The sequence below is a fragment of the Balaenoptera acutorostrata genome, chromosome 3, assembly GCF_949987535.1.
Source record: "Balaenoptera acutorostrata chromosome 3, mBalAcu1.1, whole genome shotgun sequence".
In the NCBI taxonomy this organism is placed as follows: Eukaryota; Metazoa; Chordata; class Mammalia; order Artiodactyla; family Balaenopteridae; genus Balaenoptera; species Balaenoptera acutorostrata.
In genome coordinates, this window is record NC_080066.1 from 141,292,614 (window position 1) to 141,320,435 (window position 27,822).

The 27,822-nt window shown below is 36.5% G+C and overlaps 1 protein-coding gene and 1 long non-coding RNA gene across 3 annotated transcripts in view; one reads left to right on the plus strand and one right to left on the minus strand.

Annotated features, from left to right (window-relative positions):
- The first annotated feature begins 897 nt into the window (after positions 1-897).
- The window catches only part of HIF1A (hypoxia inducible factor 1 subunit alpha), a 41,891-nt gene continuing 14,966 nt past the window's right edge, over positions 898-27,822 (plus strand). Inside the window, exons 1-7 of one of the 2 annotated variants that reach the window (XM_007192959.3) lie at positions 899-1,258; positions 18,854-18,932; positions 21,109-21,299; positions 21,807-21,952; positions 22,040-22,124; positions 25,841-25,953; positions 26,895-27,097. In XM_007192959.3, coding sequence (XP_007193021.1) covers positions 21,251-21,299; positions 21,807-21,952; positions 22,040-22,124; positions 25,841-25,953; positions 26,895-27,097 — 596 coding nt within the window. In that variant the 5' untranslated portion in view covers positions 899-1,258; positions 18,854-18,932; positions 21,109-21,250. Of the gene's footprint in view, positions 1,259-18,853; positions 18,933-21,108; positions 21,300-21,806; positions 21,953-22,039; positions 22,125-25,840; positions 25,954-26,894; positions 27,098-27,822 lie in introns of both variants that reach the window. The other variant, XM_007192958.3, reaches the window with a different exon arrangement.
- Positions 11,151-27,822, minus strand: part of LOC103007827 (uncharacterized) — a 34,841-nt gene continuing 18,169 nt past the window's right edge. The window contains exons 3-4 of the long non-coding RNA XR_452026.2: positions 27,299-27,353; positions 11,151-11,351 (exon numbers count right to left, since the gene is read on the minus strand). This is a non-coding gene — a long non-coding RNA (uncharacterized LOC103007827). The remainder of the gene's footprint in view (positions 11,352-27,298; positions 27,354-27,822) is intronic.

The following is a 27,822-nucleotide window of genomic DNA, read 5'->3' on the forward strand; positions in this document are numbered from 1 at the left end:
AAGTAACAAGAAAATAAAAGTCAACCTAAAACCATTTTTCCTACTCTTTTTTTCTGAAATTCGGGTTTATGCTCTTTTATTAAAGTCACTTATATCTATTTGTAATGCTTAAAATCATTTCAGATTTTAAGAGTTCCTGCTACCTTAACTACTTCCCTTGAGAGGTTTACAGCAAGAGGAGTTTATTTTATATTTTTATTCGTATTTACTCAGCAATCAAACTTCATCACTGAGAAACTTAGGGGACAAAGACAGTAGCCTAGTGTTCTATGGCAAAGGCTGCGGTCGGTGACATGGCCCATGGTTGGGTAACCTGGCAAGAAAGACCCCACCGTAACACAGCTGAGCAAAGGGACCAAGGGTTTGCTGCCACGAAGCGAAAAGTCTGCTTTTTCAAACTGAGACTTGGCAGAGCGCGCGGCAACCCTGCACAGCACAGCTGCCGGAGAAAAAGACAGCGGGAGACTTGCTGCCCCGAGAGCAGGAAGTGTGATGCAGGCTTGGGACCCAAAAACCGAAATCCCTTCTCAGCAGCGCCTCCCAAAGCCAGCCAGTGCTTTCCCTAGGAGAAGGCGCAGAGTCCCCAGGCCCAGGCTGGCCGCACCCCATCTCCTTTCTCTTTCCTCCGCAGCGGCACACAGACAAGCACGTGAGCTCGGCAGCGCGTCCCAGCTGTGCCTCAGCTGACCGCCTCCTGATTGGATGAGACAGACGTGGGCTGGGGTGGGGACTGGCCGCCTGCGTCGCTCGCCATTGGTTCTCAGGGAACCCGCCTCCCCCTCAGGTGAGGCGGGCTTGCGTGTGCGCGCCCTGTGCTCCGCGGGCGGGCGCGCCCCCGACACTCCCCCCCAACCCCCGCGCGATCGCGCGCCCCTCCCGCGCGCCTCCGCCTTTGCCCGCCCCCTGCCGCTGCCTCAGCTCCTCAGTGCACAGAGCCGCCTCGTCTGAGGGGACGCGAGGATCGCCCTCGCTGCCGCTTTCGCCAGTGCGTTGGGCCGGGCCCTGACAAGCTGCCCCAGGGGAGGCTCTTCGGAGCCGGACCTGGACCCCTGCGATAGCCGTCTGCTCTCCCGCCTCTGGTCTCACGAGGGGTTTCCCGCCTCGCACCCCCCACCTCTGGACTTGCCTTTCCTCCCCTCCCCGCGTGTGGAGGGAGCCAGCGCTTAGGCCGGAGCGAGCCTGGGGGCCGCGGGCAGTGAAGGCATCGCGGGGACCGATTCACCATGGAGGGCGCCGGCGGCGCGAACGACAAGAAAAAGTAAGCCCACTCCCCCAGCCGGCCGCGTTCTCCGCCGGCCCGCCCGCCTGCCCGCCCGCCGCCGGGGGCTCGCGGGCCGGCCTCCGCGTTCCGGGGGGCCGCCTTTTTGTTTCTGCCTCTCTCCCCTCCCCTCTCTCTCCCCCAGCCTCGCCGGCCGGGCTCCCCCACTGTCCACGTCGCCATCTTGTCGTGGGGGGTGGGAGACGCGTCGAAAGTGCTTTCAGGGGCCGGGGGCCGGGGGCTGGGCCCTGCTTGCCCCCCCCTCCCGGCCGCCCGGGCCTCGCACCGCCCTCCTTACCCGCCTCAAACCCCCAGCCTGCCCCGTGCCCCACTCCGGGTGGACTTCCCCGAGCCTGAAAACCCCGGGAAGAGAAATGAGCCGCAGCTTGGTCGCCGCCGCTTGCACCCGAGCTTCCGCTCCTTCCCGCCCCCATCCTCTCAGGTTCCATTGAAAACTCGGCCCCGGGGCGGCCCCTGCACGCAGGTCCTGGCTTCCCTGTGGGCTCGGGGCCCTGGGTTTCCGACCCAGGGGCTCGCGTGGTTGGATGCGATCTTGCCCCGCGGTTGTCCGGCCAGGCGTGTGTCTTTGCCTTTGTGCATTAGGGATTTGCCGCGATGGCCTGGGATGCTAACTTTTTAGTTTGCACGTGCAGGTTTGGTTTGGTTTGGTTTTAATCGCCTTGAAAAACTTGCCTAGAGCGAGAGTCGGAGTAACGGGAATTTAGGGGAATGGCAACATTTTAATGAGAACATCAGAATTGGATACTTTCTATCACCTGTCAAGAGAGCCCAGACTTTATAAGCGAATTATATGCTTCATTCATTCTTGGAAATATTTTAGTGAAAACGTAGCGGCTGGCTAAATTCAGGCAAACACTTTTAATGAGATTGAAAAAAAAGTATATGATCAGAGAAAATGAAATGCAGCAGTAAAATGTTGCAAAGTTTTTGGACAGACCTGCCTCATTTTCCTGAAATTGAAGTATATTAAAATATACCCGAAGTAAATAATCGTCCTGTTAGAACTTAATGCAAGTTTAAAAACACCTTGAATTTTGAGTCTTAAGTGGTACATTATAGGATTAAGAATTGTGAGTCCAACCAGTGGAATTAAGTGACCCACCTCCACTCCCACCTTTTGGTCCACTCTGGTATTTTAACCTTTGAGGAAATTATTTTAAGGAATTGAAGATTTATGGTAAGAGTTCTGGTTAGTAGGCTGGCTTTACTGTTAAGTCCTCCCACTCGTCTGGGAGAGATTAACTGCCCTAATCAGTATCAGAAGAAGATAAACTTGTTTATGTTCTTGCTATTTTGTGGATTCCTTTTTGGTCTTTATCTAATGGAATGATAAGTTTGCAGTTTGTATACACCAGAGAAAGCAAGTATAAAATTCAAAAAGTGAGTAAACAGATCTAGATTTCCATTCCAAGGGTTGCCAGGAATTAATTGCAATTAATTTTGCAGAAGTGATTACAAGGTTTTTGATGAAATCATGAGGCTGCTATATTGTAAACCTAAGGCACATCATCTCCATGTATTGCCAATATTCTGTCCTTATATGCTGAATCATATTTAATATTGTGCATGAAGTTATGCACCAGTCACTCCCTTTTTGTATGCAATGTTCTACTTATTTCTCCTTTGCAGTTCATCAGTTGAGAGGCGCATAAGCAGCTTTAATATAAATGAATTAATTAGCTACTGTGCTTCACTCCCAAGTCTAAACTAGTTCTTAGATTTTCCTCAGTCACATTTGTTATTTTCAAAATATTCTCATTTGAAAATGTAGCAAACTTGGATCAGATTTAATGTTTCTTAATACAGAGGTTCTTATAACTGAAAAATTAAGTTAAACAATAAATGGTAGCTACTCAACAACTTTTAGATTTTGTTTGTTAAAGATGTCTGTTTTTTTTATCCTTTTCTAACTAATAATTTTAAAACTTTTGAAAAGATAACTGAAAGATTGAGGGGCAGAGATTTTTCTCCTTAGAATTTTTCCATTTTAAGTGAGCCTGTAGAGTGCAGGTGGGGAGACAAATTTGTCTTTTTTAAAGGAGGGTTAGGAAATTCAAAAGCTGAAGGACTGGAAAAAATCAGAACAGAGGTTGGGTATAGTTATAATAGATTTAACATAGGGAATTTCGTGTTGATTCCTTAGTAGTAGGGATTGGACTTAATTAATAGCACATTAATGTTGATTTTTAGATTTCAGTGGAGTGTCAAGAGGCTCATTGTTCGCTTTCAGGTTTTAGGCCAGACTCCTTCAGTGTTTTCCAAAACATAGTTATTGGATCATTAAAGTAAAATCTCAGAGAATGGACTTTCCTTAATTTCCTTCTTTAACTTTGGTCATTAAAAATCAAGAAGCTCTCATTTACTAGTAAACTTTTTTCTTGTTACAATTTTACTTTGATTTCCTCTTGAAACTCTTGAAGAGGTTGTCTGGTGGTTAAGAGCATAGGATTTGAACCTGACACCTCTGAGTCTAGCCTTTTCACTTGTTAGCCTTGTGAGCTTGGGCAAGTTACTGAATGCTTGTACCTGTTTCCTCCTTTTGAAATGATGATAATAATAGCAACCATCTTAGTGGTTATTATGAAGATTAAATGTGATAATGCCTAGTGCTTGGTTTAGGAGTCTTGGTGACATTATATACTTGAAAATAGGTGTTACCTGTTAAAGTTTTAGTTTAAACTTCCACAACACTTAAAAACTCTTTTTTGCAAGTCCTTCCAAATATTTCTTTGTGTTAGTTCCCCTTCTCCCCACTTTCTTTTCTATATCTCCTAAAAATGAAAAGACTGTCATTGGATCCACAACTTTAAAGGGGATTCTTTTCAGTTAAAACAGTACATCCCTGGATTATGTTGGCATCTAGCATCAATTATTCTTGAGCATCTGATTTACTGTCTACCTTAGGCCCCCTTTTTCACATTTCCTTACCCCCTTGTTTCCTCCCCAAACAGGCTACTTAAAATTTACTCTGGACTTTAGAGTCTAGAGTCATAAACACATATACTAGTCAGACAGTTCATTTTACCAGGGTATGTGCAAGGCACTGCAGTCTTAGGAATGGCAGTAACTTAAAACATTTTTTTTTTTGTCTTGATGCCACAGTTTGGAGTAGACAATTTTATAAATATTAATCTTTGCTAAATATGATGACTTGATAAAATACTTGTGGTAAAACGTGAGCCTACATAGTAGAAAAACTGTCCTTTACTTATGAATTTCTCCAGAGGTAAGATCTTAGGCTTTTATCTCAAGGCAAGGCTTCAAGCCTGTACTGTTTGTCTGATTTTTGTAGCTCGATTTGTATAAAATTTATATTAGTGCACTCCTCCATGTGTATGTGTTTACTGAATTATCATGTTGTTTTAGATTATGTGTGGTAGTCCATTCCTGCGGTCCACTGCAAAGCATTTTGTGCAGTTTAGATAACATTCAATCTTTCTACCTATTGACTTCCGTTGTCTTTGCAGCTCTAATGGTGTTTGGGCTCAAGGTAAAGATTTTGTGGTTACATTCTATTGTTTTATGTTAAGAATGGTGTATAGGAGGCTGAGGGGGATTAGTCTCTTGACTGATTTTTTTTGGAAGAACTCATAATAGTTTATTGTGTTTGGTGGTGAAATAAAAAACTTACCATGCATGGATGTTAAATATTTGGGTTAGATTACTGTGCTTATTTATAGACATGTCCTCTTAAAATATAATTTTTAAAAATGTACATACTTAAAATACTATATTCTTTTCTTGTCTGAGATTGTTAACATAGGTCTGTTTTTCAAGTAGGAGAAAATAATCTGACTTAAATATGTTGTTGGATTAGGTTTCTATTAAGATACTGATTTTAATTCATAAGAAGAATGCTCTCTTTTTTTCTTGTTTCTTCCTCTCTTTTTTTTTTTTTAAACATTGGAACTAATTATCCAGTTGGTGGATTTTACCTGGCCTTCCGCTATTTGTGATGGATGGATGTATGTATGTATGATGTATGTGTTGTGTATGTTTTCTGCTTAACTAGAGGGTTAGAAAAAGAATTTGAAACTAAGATAAGCCAATTTTCTTGTTGCTCAGTATTTTCGGTGAAAGTATAGTGATAATTTTTAAGTCTACTACAGGCCTTGGAATTTTAAAGATAATTGTATCCATGTCTCTTGGTGCATCAAAAATTAACTATTTTGTATGTGCATTGATTTTTATATTAAAACTTGTATTTTCTGCAGTAAAAAGTAATAAACCCATATCTGTTTGCCAGACATGACCCTTTTAGGAAAATATAATGTATAAAATCTAAATCTATAAAAACAAACTTTAATGATTACCTCATGACTTTTTTTTCCTCCATAGCTTTTGAAGTGATTGTGGGGTTTTTTTAAGTTGTGGTTTTAAAAAACAACATAAAATTTCCCATCTTAACTATAAATAACTGTACAGTTCAATAGTGTTAAGTATATTCACATTGTTGTGTAACCAATCTCCAGAGCTTTTTCACCTTGTAAATTTGAAACTCTGTAACTATTAAACAACTACCTCCAATTTACCGCTCTCCCTATCCCCAGGCAACCATCATTCTACTTTGTTTCTATGAGTTTGACTACTAAATACCTCATGTAAGTAGAATCGTACAATTTTTGTCTTTTTGTGACTGGTTTATTTCACTTAGTATAATGTCCTCAAGGTTCACCCATGTTGTAGCATATGTGAAAATTTTCTTCCTTTTTAAGGCTGAATAATGTATACTAGATTTTATCTATCCAATCATCTTTCGATGGACACTTAGGTTGTGTTGACAAAAATAATCAATAGACAATCTATAATAGAAATAGGAAAGGGTTTTCTCTGAACCAAACTGAGGACTATAGCCCAGAAGACAGCCTCCCAGATTACTCTGAGAAACTGCTCTGGAGAAGCATGGTTTTAGCATAGTTTTATGTCTTGTCAGAACAAAAAACATCAAAAACAAGTCAGAGATACATTCCTTCAAGGTTTCAAAAAAAAAGCAGATCAGCAAGTACACAGCGAGTATGGCCTTGGCACCTGGGATGGGAGTCTTATCATCGAAGGAGTACCAGCTTTGGCCTCCCAGAAAGGGAGGCATTTAATCTTTATTTTTAACATGGACATTCTTTACTTCTGGTCAGTGTGCCCTTTTCTGTAATAATTAAAGCAGATGTACAGTGTATATTTGGTAGGCCACAGTCTGTTCTAGTTAGCATAAAATTCAAGTTAACTTATGTATAAGCCAGAATGATTTCCCCACACCTCAACATGTGAACATTTCTTTTGTCAGTTGCTTCCACTTTTTGACTATTGTGAATAGTGATTCTATGAACATGGGTATGCAAATATCTCGTTGAGATCTTGCTTTCAGTTATTTTGGATGTATACCCAGAAATGGATTGCTGAATCATATGCTAACTTAATTTTTTAAGGAACTGCCCATACTGTTTTCCATAGTGGCTGCACCATTTTACATTTCCACCAACGGTGCACACGGGTTCCTATTTCTCCACATCCTTCCCAACACTTGTTATTTTCTGTTCTTATGGTAGTCGGCATCATAATAGATTTGTTGAAGTGGTTGTGTTTTTAAGGGTTTGTTTGTGAATAATTAACCAACTTAAAACTAACAGCAGAGAACAGTTGCCACTGGAAGCTTTATCAGAAGTGAGGTTAAGCAACTCTAAAATGAGAATTAAGTTTTTCTAGTGACTTAGAAAGATTTGATGTGCCAGTACTTCTTCAGAAAAATGCTTACTGTTTAAAATGGTCTCTACCTGTTCTATTGTTGATAAAGTCCCATTTCATTAGTAACTTTGTTTTAAAGAACTTAAAACTATAATTGAAATGACTTATTTTTATTAAAAAAACTGTTCCCAAGATGTTATCTTTTAGTTGTTCTGGTGATCTCACTTGTTATTTATGAGTGTCTTCATTTAAAATTTTCACTTGGTTATAATATTAAACATAAAGATTATTTCCAAGTATGATTTTCAAAATTTATGGTTTTGTAAATGGGACAAAAATTAGTGATGGAACATAACTTACTGTAGTTCTTGTAGTTCTACCAGTTGTTTTGAAAGTCACAAAATATTTAAAGTGTCTACTAGCTAATATTGCAGTTTTCACTCATTAGTGACAGTTCCCTGTGCTTCTCCACTTTTCCTAATAGTTTATGAGAATTTCTTTTTCCAACTGAATAATAGTATGGTAAAAATAAACAGAAGGTTTAAAGGCAGAACGTTTAAGTCTTTGAGTTGGAATATATTTCTGTTCTTACATATAGATCTTTTAAAGTGACCCCTTCCCCTTTTTTCAGTTATAAAATTGAAACGTGTTTCAATGAGCAAGATCACAAATAGACTGAATTTGAAACTTGTGATGTAAAAGAGATTACTGGCATACAGTGACCTCTTAAGTATTTGAATGAATAAATGAACAATGAAAGGATAACTGAATGAACAAAGAAAGCAGAGGAAGGTTTTAAGATTTTTAAAAGGATTTTTTGGAAGTCATTATTGCTCTTCTATGTTGCACTTTTGATAGGAATTTTTCTTATGCTGGGGCATCTCTTGTGCTACTTTAGAAGTTTCTTGAATCTCAAATTTTAATTTTTCATCACTTAGAAACATTTATAGTATCTATTAAAACCAGGTCAGAAAACACTTTTGTTAATAAATATAGCTAGTTAACATGTAGTGGCCTTGAAAAGATCTCAATACCCTATTTTAAGGTATGTTAAAGGTTAGTGCCTGCCAATTCTATGTATTTAGAACACCGAGTAAAAAGTTTACTAAGAGGCGTGTATGGCTGGGGAAAATCAGCTAGGCAAATGTGGAAAATATCTTTGCCCCTGTTTCATCTTTAGCAAACATTTCTTAAATCTACTCTAAACTTCCAGAAAGTTTAGACCAGTTTATATTCTCTAGCAGTATTTGAGAGTGCCCTTTTCTTGTACTTTATCATCATTAAAGTTTGTTTTTAATATGAAACACTGGCAGTTTGTAAGTGTATTAGGATTCTTTTTATTGCAAGTGATGAAACACAGCTCAAACTAGCTTGGGGGGTGTGGGCTGGGAGGCTATTACTAGCTCACACAATCTAGCTTTGGTTTAAGGGACAGTTAGACCCAGAGTCTTAAGTGATGTCCTTAAAGTGTAATCTCAGGCTTTCTCTTGAATATTACTTGGTTTATATTTTGCTTGATTTGCATGTTGGCCTCATTCTGCCATTGACAAGCTATTAATATGGTATGAATTATGGCCACTAAGCATTCCCATGTCTGCATCCATACAGTTTGTGATGATAAAAAAAAAAAAAGAAACTCCCTCTGTCTTCTAGTATCCACATATCAATCAGTCTCTTGGATGAATGCCAGTTTCCCTGCTTGGACTATTCATTTTTAAATGTCAGCGGGGTTCCCATATTACATGAGTCAAATGTCTTTTTGTAGATTATTTGATTGTCTTGATGTAGATTATTATTTATCTCCTTATACAGGACTCTTTTTTAAATTTATTTATTTATTTATTTTTGCTATGTTGGGTCTTTGTTTTCTGTGCGAGGGCTTTCTCTAGTTGCGGCGAGCGGGGGCCACTCTTCATCGCGGTGCGCGGGCCTCTCACTGTCGCGGCCTCTCTTGTTGCGGAGCACAGGCTCCAGACGCGCAGGCTCAGTAGTTGTGGCTCACGGGCCCAGTCGCTCCGCGGCATGTGGGATCCCCCCAGACCAGGGCTCGAACCCGTGTCCCCTGCATTGGCAGGCAGACTCTCAACCACTGCGCCACCAGGGAAGCCCATACAGGACTCTTGATCAATGCTGGGCTATAGGTTTTTGTTGCAAATCACCAGAATTCATATTCTGCAGAGTTCTCTATCAAGCCTAGTTGGTCTACAACTGTTCTTGCTGTGCCTTTGGGAAAGCTTAAAATCTCTTCTCTGGACTAAGGCTTTCATTTCTTTAAGAAAGATGTAGTAATGAATGACTAATGGCTAAGAGGTTTGGCTCTAGAGGCTGGCTGCTTACTTTTCCACTTAAGCTGTGTAATCTTGCACAAGTTGCTTTACCTCTCTAGGTCTCACTTTGTTTATCCATAAATTAGGGTAAGAGTAATTGCCTTATAGTATTGTTGTGAGGACAAAAGAGATATTAACCCATGTGGAACACTCATAACAGTTCTTGGCACAAAGTAAGGGCTTAATAAACTAGAAACCAATTATATCCATATTATTATTATATTTATTAAGTTGTTTTCAGAAGAGTTTCACTCCCTTGAAGTCTCATGGTATTATTTCGAATCCTTCAAACCTTCTTTAGGACAATCTGACAAAGGCTGATGTCCTTTTGAGCCAAACCATCAGTGAACTTATAATAGTAGTAGAATAGTTGGTGCTGCTTTTCCTCTACATTGCTATTTTTCCATGAATGTCTGGCCTTTGAAAATTAAGTGAAGATACTTGTTTTTTTGTGTAGACAGGTTATTCTAAAATAATCATTTTCTACAGTGATAATAGTAAAGGAAGAAGAATATTCTCAAGGATATTTCTTTGGCTGTTACAGGATGGGAAATTAAGGAAGCCTACTTTTCCATGCTCTTTTGATGTCAAAACTTCATTAAATGTCTATTTAGTCTGTTTGCAGAGGAGAGTTGGAAATTGCCTACCTTTGCAGGTAACATAGCTAAAATGTTTAAATGAGTTATGTGTCAAATCAATAGAACCTTCATTGTGAGTGGAGGAAGGGATATTTTCTTGGATAATATGAAGTTGATTTATCTCGATGATTCAAAAATTTTTTTCAACCCTAGACCACTACTCTAGCACCTAACCACCATGGCCTGTAACATATTATTGCACATTCATTTATTCAGCAGATACTTGTGCATCTAATTTGTCAAGCAGAGCAGTGAATTGTTGATGGCTCAGGCCATAGTTGAACATTCAGTTTTTGGTGTTAATTGATTCATCCATTATGTGTTCCATCTTTTATTATTTAGTACAGTGTGATTTTAAGTTTGAGGTTCTTGCAAAATAATTGACTTCAGGATTGAAGTTTTTTTATTTATTTGTTTTATTATTTATTTTAATATCAACCATCACAGGAGTATCTTCTATAATTGTGTTTACAAATTTGCCAGTCTGCTGTGAGAATTTTCTTAGACACACCAAAAAGCATTCTCACAAAACAGTCTATTCATTTTTGCAGCTTTAAATGTTAGAAAGTTCTTTATCCCAGTATTTCTCAACCCTGACTAATGTTTAGATCTCTTCTGGAGCAAAGTAATCCTTGTGAACCTTTGAGATGTGCCCAGTGACCTCAATCTGTGTGTACCACGTTTAAAAATGTAACCCTGTTCCTTTTAGTGATCATTTGGTACCAATTTGATCATAAACAAATGCAACTTCAAACACAGAACGTTTCTAACAATGATAGAGATCTATATAGAGATCTTCTAGATGATCCATAACATGCTTTTTTCCTTTTCTTTTTCTTACATTGCCACCAAAATGAGAATAGATTTAAAAATTCTTATAGCTTACCTTCAGCACTGCTTTAACTCTATTGAGCAAACCCTGCCATGTTGTAACTCCCACTTATTACTCTCTGGAATTGCATAAATTATGAAATCTGCCTTCTGTGTGACATCCATTTCAAATATCTGAAGGTAGTTATCATGTCTCTTCCTTCTATTCCTAAGTAAAAACATCCTTAAATTTCTTTAATCTTTTAATTTAAATTTAAAACTTATGTTAAGCATCTGATATGTGGAAAGGCATCGGCCGTATTAAATACAGTGGCATCATTTCTAGGTGGAATCTGAGAGCTGCCACTTAATAGTATTACTTATCCTCTTTTTATAGACAAGAAACGGGATCAGAGGGTTAGTTGAAATTTTATTTGGTAACATTGGATAGGATGGATTGGTGTAGGTGGAAAATCAAGACATTTGCTTCAGAAGAGCTTCTCTTTTGTCATCGTTTCCAGAAACTTCATCATGGTCAGGGCTTAGAACTAAACAGGAAAAATCTTCAGGGTGTGATTTCTGTGTGTATACCTTCATTCCATGTGATTTTTTTTCCTACTATATAAGAAAGAACTTGATTATTATAACTTACGTATCTTGTTATATTGAAGCAAATAATTAAGGATACATTTTTCTGAATATACACATGCACAAAGTTTAATGTCACTGACCTTGATTTCCAGTCTCAGTTCTACTACTATCGGAAAGCATATGATAAGGGAAACAGGCATTTACAAGCTGAGGGGGAGGTAATGCTAAGGGAGAAGAGTGTAGAGTAGGTGACGTGATTTCGGGAAAGCCATTAACACACAGCTGTTACTCACGGACAGTGAGTCTCAATCCTTTGATGTTTGTGGCATTCATAAAGAGTTTAAAAGGTGATTTATAAAAAATTATTTCAGAGAATTGAAAAAACGTCGCACCATTATTTGGTCATCTTTAAAGCCTAATTATGCTCTGATCTTTTTGAGGAAAATTACTGGTTTTTTACTAAGCACATACTTTATTACTGGCTTGTTACTGAGTGGTACCTCTAGCTTCTTATTCCCAGCAATTGTACTTCGTTCATAGTATTGCCCAATCCACTCAGTTCAGTGTTCTGCCTGACAAACACAGTTATCATGGTATGTGTAGGTAGCTGCAGCTACAAATAAATTTTTCTCAGTTTTCAAATTTGCTGGCTAACCTGTTAAACTTCTGCTATAAGATCTGCTGATGGTTCTCAAACTTCTGTGGCTTAAGAATCACCTGGGTGTTTAATTAATATAAGGATTCCCAGGTACCCATCCACAGAGGTTCTGATTTGGTAAACTTAGGATGGGACTCAGGAATCTGTAAACTTTACAAGCACCTATAGATGAAACACAAACCTTGAACAGCTAGGATTGCTCATCAGAATCATCTGAGAGATTCTTTTTTATTATTATTTTTTAATTGGACTTCGTCTATTTTTTTCTTCCAGTTTTCTTGAGATATAATTCATGTAAAGCACTGTATAAGTTTAAGGTGGACAGCATAATGATTTGACTTATATACATCATGTAATGATTACCACAATAAGTTTATCGAACACCCATCATTTCACACACATACAAAATTTTTTAAAAAGAAAAAAAGTTTTTTCTTGTGATGAGAACTCTTAGGATTTACTCTCTTACAAACTTTCATATATAACATACAGCAGTGCCAATTTATTAATCATGTTGTACACAGAAGACTGTATTTTAAACTGACATGCCAAGCCTACAAGTTGAATTTCCAGGATTGGGATCTAGGTACAAACATCTGGGGGGGGAAAGTTCTATTGGTGATTGTGATGCAGACCACAGGTCAACCATTGATTAATTTTGTGTAAGTCCAAATGGTATTTTATAGTTACTGAGTTCTAAGTATGTGGCTATGTTAATGTCTTAGAGTCTGGATATATTGTCTCTGTTTGTAAAGCATTTGGGCAGATTTTTAAAGAGAAGGTATTTAGTAGACAATTTTTGAGTGTTGATGAACAATCTTTTACTTCTCTGGGCATTTTTGAAGGACACATAATGAAGTATTTTCTTAGAGCAGAGGGGCTCAAGGTATTCTCCAGACCAGCATCTTTGGTATTATCTGCTAATTTATTAGCATTGCAGATTCTCAGGCCCCATCCAGCCCTTCAAATTGGAAACTCTGATTGTGAGGGAAGCTAAAGTTTGAGAACCTCCATCTTAGAGTAGTAGCTTCACATTTTTAAAATTTATCTAGTACTTTATATATTGTAGGGGGATCAAAGATTTTTTGAGAGGCTTAATACCAATTCTGAACTGAGAGAGTTGATTTTTAAATCACTAGTTAAGGATAATCTAAAAACAAAAGCATATTCTTTTTCCAAACAGAACTTCAATACACAATCATTAAACGGATGTAAATCTATTAGCTAATTAATTTAATTAGTGCATAGATAGAACATTTACATACTAATGCTATCTCAGATGTGATACAGATTTCATTTTCAGAATGTACCCTCTAATTTAAAAGTGATTCTTTCTTCCCCCTATTTATTTTACTGCAACATTAGAAAATCGAGTGTTAAAACTAAGCATTTTTGTGAGGTTATTGGAAAGTGAATAATCCATCTTTCTCTAATTGTGGACATTTAAGAGATCTTAAGTTAGTAAGTTAGTAAGATAATTATCATCTAAACCAAGAAATTTTTAAGCTGCTTTCAAAAATAATACAAGTATATGTATTCTTAATATTTTTTGTTATAAACCATTTCACCTGTCTTTTGGAATTTCAAATTAATTACGAAATGATGAATTTTCAAAATCTGAAAATTAGATTAGAATGAGAAACTGAAAATACTGAATTATATTGCTTACTCAGTTTTACTTTCCATTCCCTGTAAGAAATATGATTGCTCTTGCTTTATTCCAAAATGAAGAAAAAATTTAACCTGTTTTCAGTTAGTCTTTTTGGAAAACAAGTTTAAAAGATGACTACTTCTTTCAGATTTTTCTGACAAGTGCAGGTGCACTGATAGTGTCAGTGTTAGTTCAGTGGTGGATTTTCTTAAAGAACAAAATAATCTGTGATCCTGCCATCTTGAAACTGCTATTGTTAACATGTGTAAACTTTGCTAACACTTTATACATTGTATCTTTCTGGTTTTATCTGTGCATTTATAAGTTATACATTTATTTATATACATAAATATGCATTACATAGACACAGAAATGGATTAATACTCAAATTTTGTTGTAGAGCCTGCTGTTTTTGCATACTACTGTATTGTAACATCTTATATAAGCACAGATTAATTTTTGTAGACTTTGCCTTGTCTCCTAAAATTTTATGTTACTTGGTTTTGTGGGAAGATTATTTCTATGGCTAATGTTCTGTCAGTTAGGGATTGACCCTGGTAACGACTATTGAATAAAGAGAAGAAACAAAGACATATTTGTCCCAGAATATAAGCTCCATGTGGGTAGGAACTTGGTCTGTTTTGTTTATTGTACTATGTCCCATGCTGAGAACAGCATCTGTCTCATAGGAGATGACCAAGAAACATTTGTGGAATAAATGAATACATTCTCTAACATGAGTATCCTAAAGGTTCATTTTTAAATTTATTGATTAGAGTTCAGAGACATTTTTCTGGAGAAATTAATTATAAATAATAGCTAGCTAACTGTCCTGAAAATTTAATTTGAAATGTCAAATTTTTGTTGATTTGTCCATTAAGAGGGATTTTAAAAAATTAAACATTATCTGAAGTATTCTGGTTTTGCAGCAATTACCAGATGGAAAATATAACAACAAATCCTATTTATGATGAGAATACTCCTAATAATAAATACAAAATACTTGTCTAAGGCTAACCCCCCCTTGGAAAAAAAGCCAATAAGATTAGAAATCAACTTACTGAAAACTTTTGTGTCTTATGATAATAATTACAACACTTTCTAGGAAAAGATTATAGAAAACAAAAGGAATCAACTGTCATGTTTCCAGCTGGGCTAGGAAGGCATAAATGTGATTAAGGTATTGATTTAATTGGTTAACAACATTAACTATAACTCGTGCATTTTCCTGACACAGATTGCAGTGATAAGGGAAGTAATCTTAAACTTCAAGCTTCTTTTTAGCAGATAGGTATTCTAGTTTCTCAGCTCTCTCCCTATGCTCTAAATCTCTTTTCTCTCAAGATCACTTACTCTGCTTGGTGATGGTATTGGTGCTATTCACTGTTACACCGCTTGGTGAATTTTTTTTATTTTTAGCTTTTTTTTTTTTTTTCCATTCTAACATCGAGTATGGTTACTTATATTTGAAAGTGCATATCCAGATAATCGCAGTAAATCCAAATAGTATGCCTTGTTCATAGTACTGACATCGTTACTCTGTTTAACTATGATTGTAATCTATAGGATCACAGGAATGCTGGTGAATCACAAATTCAGCGATACCAAAAAAGAATGTTGAAGGGGCAGTTAACCTTCCATGGACCGAAGTTAAAGTCAAATAGCAGATTTGGGCCAAATACTTAAAGCCACTTATGCACATGCCTACTAAGAACACAAAAATGAACGAGGCAGTCTCCTGCCTCCAGGAAGCTTTAAGGACTGTAGAGGAACATAAATATAGCAAAATAACCAGAGTGGTCGGATCTAGGGGAGAGGAGCAGTTTTTGGAAGACAAAACAGAGACAAAGTGATGATGGAATTGAATCTTGAAAGTTTCTCACATAAATTTACCAAGTTACATATTGAGAAGGATACCCCAGCAGAGAGAGTGGAGTGAGTGAGCCATAAATGAATAAAATACTATGCTTTTGAGTAACTACAATGTGGCCGAAGAAATGTGGGAAATGATGAGGGTAAAGAGATGGGCAGGAAAATAGCTAAAGGAGGGTTTCATCTGAAAATAATTAGACTTTGTCCTGTGTACCTTTGATGGGATTTTAAGCAGGACATAATATCGGAGTTCTTAGTTTGGAAGTATCATTGTGGTAGTAATTTGAGGGCGAAATTGAATGAAAATGACAGTGCAGATTAGTTCAGTCAGTGGTTCCTAAATCTGTGTATCATATACATTTTGGGAGTTTTAAAAAACCCAGATTTGGGGGCCCTACTTCAGATCTACTGAATCAGATTTACAAAGGTAAGGCCCAGAAGTCTGAAATATTGACTGTCCCCAAGTAATTACAATGCAGCTAGATCAGCATTTGGGAATATCGCATTAGGTAACTATTTCAGTAGACTAAGTGGGAGGCTGGCTATGCTCCATGAGGGCTGTTCTGCTTATCACTATATTCCTAGTACTTACACAGTGCATGGTACTTGATGAATGCTCAATAAATATTTATTGAATGAATAGTTCTTGAATGAAGATGGTTATTCTGAGGTTCAGGAAGGCCACTTCCCATCTAGTGTTTTGGTTCTCTAAAAGAGTTATGATAATTAAATGAGCTAATACATGAAAGCATTATATTTATGTGAAAGCAATACACAGTGCCTAGCACATAGTAAGTGCTCAATAAATGTTAGAAGGGGGAAAATTCTCTTCATCTTTTCTCTCATGGTACTTTGTGTAAATAGGTATCTTGGCAATTGGTTTATGCCTGACCAGAGCTCCTGAAGTAAGTATGCAGATTGGTTTTACTTTGGGGATCTGGATGTTAAGCAAATAAAAAAACACCAACAATAGTGAGCTTAAGATGTTCAAATTAAGTACAGAGATGCTCCTCTGCACAAATTAAAAATAAAGTCTTGTGGGAGTATATGAGTTGATTGGATTACTGATTCTCTCCCCTTAGTGGCTGGCAGTACCCATTAAAGGGTGCTTTGCCTTGAACAGGTAGTCAGTGGGGCAGAAAGTATTGCCATTGTTAGATGCCTTTCAGTTAGAATTTTGGATTTATAAGCAGACTCCAGGAAAGAGCCTGGCCATGAGTTCCTCTGAATAGCTTAGGGTCAGGTCCTAAATTCCAAAGCCAACCCCTATACCTCTCTTTTATGTCTTTGGAGATGTAAAGTAGACCAATTTTGAACTTTATAATAATGGCCTGGACTTATAAATACTTATCTTGGTTATTAAAATGAGTTTCTGAGAGGCAGCATAGTCTAGTGTTAATAGCATGGTTTCTAGAGCCAGACTACTTAAGTTTGAATATAGGCTTACCATTTATTAACTGTGTAAACTTGGGTAAACTATTTATCCAGGTTCCATTATCTGTAACATGGTGATGATATAATGATTTAAATAAGTTAATAGGTGAAAAACGTTTAGAATACCACTGTGTACATAGTACACACCATGTATAGATGTTTAGATTTAAAGCTGCAGGCCAAAATGCCAACTAAAGAATGAAAATTTCCTTGGAATTTCCTCTGACCTGAGACATTAGGAAGTACAGGGCAGTTAAAACAATGAGATATACAAATTTCATCTCTCAGCTTGGCAAAAATTGAAACAATAAAAATGACCCATAATATATATTACCACAGAACACATGGGCAAATAAATACACATTCATGGGTTGGCAGAGACAAAAATGGAAACAGATCTTTTTGGAAAGGATAACTTAAATGCCACATCCTTTAGATAATGGAATTTCACTTCAGAATGTCTATCTTTTTTTTTTTTTTTTTTTAAAGGATTTTCTTATTTATTTATTTATTTATTTATTTATTTATTTTTGGCTGTGTTGGGTCTTCGGTTCGTGCGAGGGCTTTCTCCAGTTGCGGCAAGCGGGGGCCACTCTTCATCGCGGTGCGGGGACCGCTCTTCATCGCGGTGCGCGGGCCTTTCTCTATCGCGGCCCCTCCCGTCACGGGGCACAGGCTCCAGACGCGCAGGCTCAGCAATTGTGGCTCACGGGCCCAGCCGCTCCGCGGCATGTGGGATCCTCCCAGACCAGGGCTCGAACCCGTGTCCCCTGCATTAGCAGGCAGACTCTCAACCACTGCGCCACCAGGGAAGCCCATGAATGTCTATCTTATAGAAATACACAAGAAGTGCAAAACAACAACAACTTGTACCTTCAAGGCCAGAAAGAATTTTTAAAGCCGCAAATAATAGAGCTGAGAGATTGTTTTAAAATTATACCTTAACTTTATTAGAAATGTCTGATCATCTGTTAACATTTCGAATGATTATGATCTAACTTCAGTTCTAAAAGTCACCAATATTTACAATTAGGAATGCCAACAGGCTTTTCTTGTGCAATTAGTAGACAACACAGTTAGATGAATTAACATATATGCAATTATTTTGTGTTCTTATTAATCTGAAGAATAATAGGTTTCAACACAGTTAGATGAATTAACATATATGCAATTATTTTGTGTTCTTATTAATCTGAAGAATAATAGGTTTTCTCTGTAAAATGGCTATTGCTTATTCATGAACTCTGTACACAAGAAGCTTAATAAGACAGCAGCTCTAAATGTATTTCCTATACAAAATCATATGAAGATATAACTACTAGCTTCTTGTCCAGTACTGTATGCTAAATAATAATGAAATAATAAGTATGTGAAAACTATAGTACCACAAAGATTAAGCTATACTGCTAGTTTACTCAAACATTGATTCTAAAATGGTCATGGAAATGGGTAAGCAAACTATTCAAAAGACAATTTTTACTGTACTCTTGACTGATTTCTAGTGTGACTATCTTTACTTGATCTGTACTTAATAAAAACAACATAGATGGAATTGATAATTTAGAGAATAACAGTGCCCTTATTTGCATGCTAAAAATCTGCCTGTTCTGGTCTACAAAACTTTTATTGTGCCATCTAAATAGTAAGTAAATAAATAGTACTGGATTCATCTTTGTGGGACCTAGATTCCATGCTCTACCAGAAATAATTTGTGGTCAATAGTACTGTAATTCTATGGGGTATGAACTGATAAAAAGAGCCTTCCTGTGAGTAGACAAGAAGCTGGGCAGTTCAGATGCTAAAATTATTAAGAATTTTGGAAGTTTTAGCTTTTAGCTGAGAAATGTTTTAAGAGCTCCTGTAGTCACACGTGAAGAACATCAGATAAATTTCTTCATTAAATCTTTATTACAGGTCTCCTGATTGCTTTATGTCTAGATTGATTATGAATAGAAGACATACTGATTTTCATCACCTTCTTCATCTAATTTAGGTTTGTCAACTCTTGAGATATCATATTACTTGTTTTATTGAGGCTTCCTTTTTTTCCACAATCCTGGCTCATGCTCAAATTCTTATTCTCACAGTCTTCACTAGCTTAAATACATTATCCTTTAAATGTTCTATTCAAGCTCACATTTCTAATGGATTTGTCTTATAAAACTTGGTTGCCATATCTTGGACATTCATTATCTTCAAAGTTCTGAACAATACAACTATTCCTAAAGATACAGAGATAATCCATCAGCATGGTTAGCTTTATCAGATGCCCTTTAAAAGCATATAGCATGTAATATAAGGATTTAAGTTTTTCACCAGGTGTTTCAGTTGGGTAGTAATTTGTTGGTAGCTTAGATTTGGTTGAGTAATTAAAAGAAAGAGGGCTTAGTAAATCTGATGAAAGTTGCTGATTAAATTCTGATCACCTGGACTAATTGTGGCATTTGAACCAATATTCAGGTTTATCATGAGATCATTGATCATCACTGTTTATTTGGTGATTTTACTTGAACCAGATAGATATCTGTTTCCCACTCCACTGCTGCCTCTTACCTGCCAATTCAAAAGGGAAAAGAAGTGAGAGAAACAGTATCTGAGATGCTAGGGCCAATGGGGACACACTAGATGTCTCCCCCACCCCCAAGAACTTCAGTATATGTATAATTAGGTTTTTTAAACTTTTCTTATTGTACATTTTAAAGTTCAAATTTAATACGTTTACTTAAAATCAATGAGAACAATGAAGTTCTAATGCAAATAAAAAATGAAGTTGTAGACTGAGGACACTTGCATTTTCATGTTACACTTATAGCATCGAATATATTTTTGTGTTTTTAAAAAATTCTACAGCATTGACAAAATCCTGATTCACATAGATCAGTAGTTATAAGTAGTAATAATTTTTAATAGCTCACCTTAAATCTCAAGATACTCAAGTTAAATTGATCTAGTTGCTTGAATTGAAATTTTTGTATCAAAGTTGACTAATAATAGCAAATGTTCACATTCCTTATTAAAGTATAAAAGTCAGATGAGCACACAAACTTGAGCAAGTGCTAAAACTATATCATCACTATTGTCACAACACCGCTGCTGGAATTTCACTTTGTAATTATACAGCATAACAGGAGCATACTCTGAGAATGAAGAGCCTTGCTTGTTTTTGAGAATGTTACTTCTATGATTGAACCTCATAACTTTGTAGATCATTGGAGGGAGGAGAGATTTAAGGTGGAGACAATCATGTACTTAATTCACAGAATATAAGGAAGATTAAGTGAAATAATGCTGGCAAGGTTCTTAGCACAGTGCTAAGTGCTCAATAAATGGTAATGGCTATTTTCAACATTTAATAAATAATTGATTTAATTGGATTAGGTTGAGGGTCATAGGAGAGCAGCTGAGTATTTGAGGTAGAAGCAGCATTCTCCATTAAGAAGATAAAGCCTTGTGGAAGAGCAGAGACTTAAGTAAAAAAAAAAAAAAAATACCTGTGTTGAAATCCTGTCTGCTACAGCATGGCTATTTTTAACCTACTGAATCCCAGTTTCCTCATCCGTAAAATAGGGATAATATTTAACCTGTTTACAGGTTGTTATGAGAGAACTAGTACAGGATAGTGTTTGACACATAGTAGGTTTTAATAAACAATAGCTATTAAAGAAGAAGCTAAGGATAGAACCAGGTTAGCCTTGTTTACCTTCAGCTGATTATAGATGCTGATATAAATTCCTGTAGCTTATAGTCAGTATTGCTCATGTGGTAGCATAGAGGGAAAAAGTCTCTAAGTTGAGCCTACTTTTGAATGGCTATGAAAGTGCAGCCTTAGATATACAGGCTACTTTTCAGATTTTGGCCAAATCAAAAACATCCTCTCCAATTTGACATGCCAGGGAGGAAACACTTGCTTTGGACAGGTGTGAAGCTTCACCTTGGACTTCTTGTGAGAGTTCCTTTTGTCTTCAGTAATCCAAAAATTTGTATAGCTGTCTTTAAAAAAATACAGTTATATAGTAGGATAAATCTCTATATAATTTAACTACATGGCATCTTCTTATCCTTTCATGGTAAGCAGAAAAATGTAAAATGAGTTTTATTCAAGCAAACGCAAACTAACGTATTCTGTCTTTTTTCTCTTCTCCTCCTCCTCCTCCCCTTTTGTTAAATAGGATAAGTTCTGAACGTCGAAAAGAGAAGTCTAGAGATGCAGCCAGATCTCGACGAAGTAAAGAGTCTGAAGTTTTTTATGAGCTTGCTCATCAGTTGCCACTTCCCCATAACGTGAGCTCACATCTTGATAAGGCTTCTGTTATGAGGCTTACGATCAGCTATTTGCGTGTGAGGAAACTTCTGGATGCTGGTGAGTTGTTTTACAAGGACATGATAGGTCTAAAAATTAGAAATCAGAAGTAATTGGAAATTACTTTTAGAAGGTGGTCATACTCTCACTTCTTTTGTAACATGATATCCTTTTTATTACCTGCTTTTAAAGCTTCATTCAGGAATTTTAAGATATTGGCCTCCCTCCCCCTCTTTTTCTCTTGCTGCACTTACCTACCTACCTACCTGTATCTATCTTACTTTTAATGACATGACCCTTCTCTTTTCAGTGGTTTGCCTTGCTTCATTAGTTTAAGTAATCATTAAAAGCCCCTGGCAGATCTAATTTTAGTCTTCCTGTCCTCTGGCCTTGACTGTTTCGTGTTAAAAGAATGACAGGAGAAAAAATTTAAATATATAGAAAAAATATATGCTGCATGTATTAAATAAAGTATCTGGGGAAAACTTTATAAAAACATCTGAATATTACTATCATTTAAGTATAACTTTTTAACTAATTATTTTTTTCTTCTTGTGCTTTTTTTAGGTGATTTGGATATTGAAGATGAAATGAAGGCACAGATGAATTGCTTTTATTTGAAAGCCTTGGACGGTTTTGTTATGGTTCTCACAGATGATGGTGACATGATTTACATTTCTGATAATGTGAACAAATACATGGGATTAACTCAGGTAAAATACCCACATATTAAGAGCGCTTCTGTATGAGTTTATGATTTTATGTTATAGGTCTAATTTTTTTTTTTAATGTTTTTACAGTTTGAACTAACCGGACACAGTGTGTTTGATTTTACTCATCCGTGTGACCATGAGGAAATGAGAGAAATGCTTACACACAGAAATGGTGAGAAGAAAAGTTTATTGTTTGATTTATTGTGACAGGTGGTTTTACCTAATTGGATACTGTCACTAATTTTAAAATTTTGCTGTTGTAACCTAAGGCCAAACCTCATTTCATGCTTAATAAAATGTTACTCTATTCTTTGTTAAGTCTATGTTATTCTATTTTTTAGGAATTTCATAAAAATACCTAAGTTTTTAAAAAAGCCCACCTAATCTGTAAATAATTATACAAATATAAGAATTGATAAAATGGGAAAATAAATAAAAATCAGGACCAAGGAAGTTAATTTAGAATGTAACTTTAAGGCAAGGGGAAGTCATAATACAAATAATAGGATTTTAGACAGTTATTAAAGTTGAGGTGCCAGTTTGGGTTCAAGCTTCTAAATGCCCAAGAAAAAGAAAAAGTTTCCCCAATTTTAAAGAGCATAACTGCTGTCTGACCCCTCAGGTTGTTCGCAATAATTTGAGACTATGCAGTTCAGTTAGAAAGTATTACATTATGGATGCCTCCACATTAGCAGTAACAAAAAGACCTGCTCAGACCTTTAAACTCAGGAATGAATTGTTAAAAATAATAAAATGTTCCAAGATTTGGGAGAAAAGTACCTTGTGAATTACAAAAACTGAATTAAAGTCTTTTCACACCTGTGCCTTCTTAAACAGAGTATATGGATCATAATTTGATCTTTCTTTCATGACTCAAAAGTTACCACACTGAAAATTTGTCATTTTGCTCTGTGGTTGTTCTTTGCAGCTCTCCCATTTAAGTGTAAGTTTGTTTGCTTCTACATTAAACAACCTCATTTATATTTCTTTGTTAATCATTTTTTATGGTTTTCTGTTTAATCTCACCTCATTTATACTAATAGTTAACCTGTCTGTGCCAGGACACTGTTTTCTCAATTTTATGTGCTTTAACTCCTTTAAAAACCCTGTGAGGTTAACTATTTCTATTTTACTGAGGAAACTGAGTTACAGAGTTATTGAATAACTGGCTGAAGATTACTTGGTTAATAAACAGCAGAGTAAGGGTTAAACTAAGGTAGACTGGCTCAAGTCCACACTCCTTAGTACTTTAGAGCTCTTTTCATGTTCACCAACTCTCACTACACTCTACTGCCATTTCTCACCTTGGAGCCCTCTTCTGTTATTTAATTTCATGCCGTGTTCTTACTGTGAACTTGGAAAGCAAATGAATACTTTTTAGAATTCTGTGTAAAGGAGGAGTAAATATACTCTAAGCAAGGACCTAAGTGGGCTGTTGATGAGTTTAATTTAGTGTTTACACTTTGAGGTTTGTATTGGCAGCTCAGTGCTTCCCTTGGGCTAGACTATAAGTGCATGGATATATGGAAGTCTTGTTTTGATTTGGTAATGATGCTAATGCATTATTCTAAATCAGATATAGTCTACTTATTATAGCTTAAATGTATGTTTTTAACCAAATGTTTTTTTAAAGCACATGAACATTCAAAGCACATGTGCTCTCTTATTATAATAAATTTGTGATTTAATTATGAACATTTAAAAAAATCATTCCTAATGTTAATGAATTTTTGATATTTTGTTGGGAAAGAAAAATGCAGATTTTCACTTTTAGCAAAGTGGGGCTGCTGCAATGCATCACATTTTGATGATACACTAAGAGCCTGAGGTATTGTTTATACAGCATAGTCCTATTTCATTTAAATTCTAAAAATAAGATTTAGAGTTCATTAAATTATTATAAGATATTTATTTTTATAGGGCTAAAAACTTAGTTGTTTAAAAACTTTTTTTCATTAGGAAAATGCTAGTACTTTTCACTTAACATAGTTTTTAAATTTATTAATATCTTTATGTCCCAGTTCAAAGGCTTTGGGTTCCCAAAGGTCAGTCCAATTCAAGTTTAGATTTTGAAGGACCGAAAATACCCCAGAGAATTTACATGTGGATCTCTGCTGCTACCACAACGCCCACCCCCCACACACACATCCCTAATACCATCACCAAGACCATTATGGTTCTTGTGGTGTCTTTTTAAAATCCACTTTCAAATGCTTCTAGGGAGGGCAAATTCAGTCCTATTTAAGTAAACCCAAATAACTTGTATCAGCACCAAGACTGCCCCAACTTGCCTATATTCCATAATTGTGAGTATGAACTAGAACTCTTCTTTCTCAATAGTCCAGTATTTCTAGCTAAGCAGCCTAAATTTAAACGTATTATCTTGTTTCTTTTCCACATGTTACTTTTCTTTCAATACACTAGCGTTAAAATCTCCAGGTCTTTTTTTAAAAGTTCTCTTCTCCCTTATTTCCATTAATCTTTGAGTTTTTATAGATTCTACCTCTTCATTTGTCTTTTGTCACCCTTCTTTTCACTTCTACTGCCTGCTGCTCAGCCCCTCATTACCATCATTGTATTCTAATTCTAACACATCATATATATTACTGCTAGATTAATGTTCCTTAAGTTCCTATTGTGCTTCCCAACTCAAATTTTTTAGAAGCTGCATTTTGTATATTTAAGGCTGAACTCCTCATTGTGGCATCCATGGCCCTCTAGTTATAGCCCTAACCATCCCTTCTAAGTTTGTCTCATTACTCCTCTGCATGTACTTTATATTATAGTCAAACTGGACTATGCACTGTTCCCCAGATATGTGCTGTTTTTTCTCACCTCTCTGTTTTTCGTTCTCTTCCTTCTGCCTGGAATACTCTTCTTATTCATCTCTACTTACTGAAATTCTAATGTCTATTTTTCTAAGAAGGACTTTTTGGTTTCCCCTTGACTATATTTCCCCTTGACTAGAAGTTATCTTCTAATCTCTCTCTGTACTCCTTTAAAGAGTTCTTATAAGCCTTGGGCGCTTACTCTACATCGTATTGTTGTCATTGGCCTCACTACGTATACTCAATTTTTAACTTCTTCAGGACAGGCATTGTGTCTTGTTCATCTTTATATTGCCTGAAGTATCTAGTCCAGATCCTGAATAATGAATATTTTTGTATTTGTTGTGAATCAGACTGATCAACGAAGAGGAGAAATCAAGTTGCTGTTTGTTTAGTCACCTGAGTCTAATCTCATTTTTTTAGTTATCTGAGGCTTGGAATGGGAGTAAATAGACTTGAGTTTATTTAAATCTAACTTTGCTTTGAAAAGTCATTCAACATGGTTTTCTTTTTTTTTTTTCCTAGTAACAAAGTAGAGATAATTTCCTGCTTGCTTTACAGGAAGATTTAAGAAAAATCAGATATATAAAAATGTTACTTGCTATTGAAAAGAAATTTTCTGTTTTAAAAGTTCTATAAATATACAGAATATTTATTATAAATTGAGCTAGCACATCTAGTAAAAGTTTGGAGGAGATTGCTGAAGTTCTTTTTTTGGGTGTGCTTTGTACACTGATAACACAGTTATAGGGCGAATTCATACCAAGTTTATATTTCTTTGTAATTTGACCAACCTTACTGGCTTGAATGTGAAATGATTAGGTGCTATCCCAAATATGGATTCTCATCCCACCAACTCAGGGAATCACTACTACTGTGAACCCATTACTTACTAGAAGTGTGTTAAATCCCTTAGGTGTGTTGGAATGCGCAAAGCAGTTGTGCTCATGTTGACACTTTTCATTGAATAGCACCTAGGTGCTGGGGACTGTGCTACTCTTACTGTAATAAATTTGTGTGTTTACTTATGTTTTTTAACTTTATTTCATGTTTTCATTAGGCCTTGTGAAAAAGGGTAAAGAGCAAAATACACAGCGGAGCTTTTTTCTCAGAATGAAGTGTACCCTAACTAGCCGGGGGAGAACTATGAACATAAAGTCTGCAACATGGAAAGTAAGTAAAAATGATCTGTGAATGCACTTGATTTATAGATAAATTAATACATCTTGACATTTCTAGTATTAAGACAGCATTAGAGGACTTCCCTGATGGCGCAGTGGTTAAGAATCCGCCTGCCAATGCAGGGGACACAGGTTTGAGCCCTGGTCTGGGAAGATCCCACATGCCACGGAACAACTAAGCCCGTGTGCCACAACTACTGAGCCTGCGCTCTAGAGCCTGTGGGCCGCAACTACTGAGCCCATGTGCCACAACCACTGAAGCCCGCATGCCTAGAGCCCGTGCTCTGCAACGAGAAGCCACTGCAATGAGAAGCCCACGCACCGCAACGAAGAGTAGCCCCCACTCGCCACAACTAGAGAAAGCCCATGCGCAGCAACGAAGACCCAGTGTGGCCAAAAATAAATAAATAAATAAATAAAATTAAGACAGTATTAGAACTATGAGCAAAAAACTTACTGTTCCTTGGCATTTATAGATTTAACATCCAAACAGTGTAGTAATTCACCAGTTTGAGGCATGAACTTAAGTTATGTGCATTGTGACACTACTGGCTTTGCCAACCACCCAGTGTTTGAATCTTGATAGAGATTAATTTTCTATTCATTGTTGTATCATTTCTTTGCTCAGTGTTGAAACACAGTCATCAGATCAAGAAATAACCATCAAACAGTGACCAGATAAGTGAAAAATCAGCTCAGATTTGTATGAAGGCAAATTTTTTTAAAGAGTAATCTTATGGTGCCTGAGGAGTAGGTCATGGGTGGTGTTGTAGGGAAACATTTATTGATTTTCAAAAATGTATTGTAGTAATCTACTAATGACAGTAAATTTTATCAAAGCTTACTTGCCATGTCAGACTCAACTGTCTCTGCATTTTGTTTTTTACTAGCATAAATTTTTTAAAAAACTGCTTTGTTTTTCTTCATACATAGGTACTTCACTGCACAGGCCATATTCATGTATATGATACCAACAGTAACCAATCTCAGTGTGGGTATAAGAAACCACCTATGACGTGCTTGGTGCTGATTTGTGAACCCATTCCTCATCCATCAAATATTGAAATTCCTTTAGACAGCAAGACTTTTCTCAGTCGTCACAGTCTGGATATGAAGTTTTCTTATTGTGATGAAAGGTAAATGAAATATAAAACATAACTTGAAATTTTTAATTAGTCCACAGAACTTTTTTTAACTATTAACTGTAATAAAGACTATGTATGCTTTCTTCCACTTAAGTTGAATACAACCATACATCCTAGAATTTAGTAAAATTAACTTTATAGATTAATTCAGCCACATTTATTGCACATTTACTATGTACCATACATACTTACTCTAGCAGGTGCTATCCAGAGATTATTAAGATGAGGTCTTTTTCCTTTAGGGGTTCTAATTTATTTAAAGAAAAAACAAATATATTTCAGAGACATACAGTGCATAATTTGAGGAAGGATTACTTCTGTTTGTGGATTAGAAAGGAAAGTCTTTGGTCATCTCCTCATCCTACATATTTTTCCTGAGCAGCTTCATCCTTGCCCATGGTTTCTATTGCTGTTTCTCAAATTTCTATTCATAACTATTTCCATTTAATTGCCAATTTGATATTTTTATCTGGATATTCTTCTGTATTATAAACTAAATATTTCTGTACTTGACTGAAACACTCCTACCCCTAAACAACAACTTCAAAAACAGCTTTTCCTCTTTTAATGCCTATCACGATTAATATACCACTTTAGACACATGACTCCAGCAAACATTGGGAAGTCGTCCTTAACTTTTCTTTTGCTTTCATTATCTACACTCAGTTGGTTCCTAAATCTTAATAGATTTACATCTGTTTACATCTATCTACATA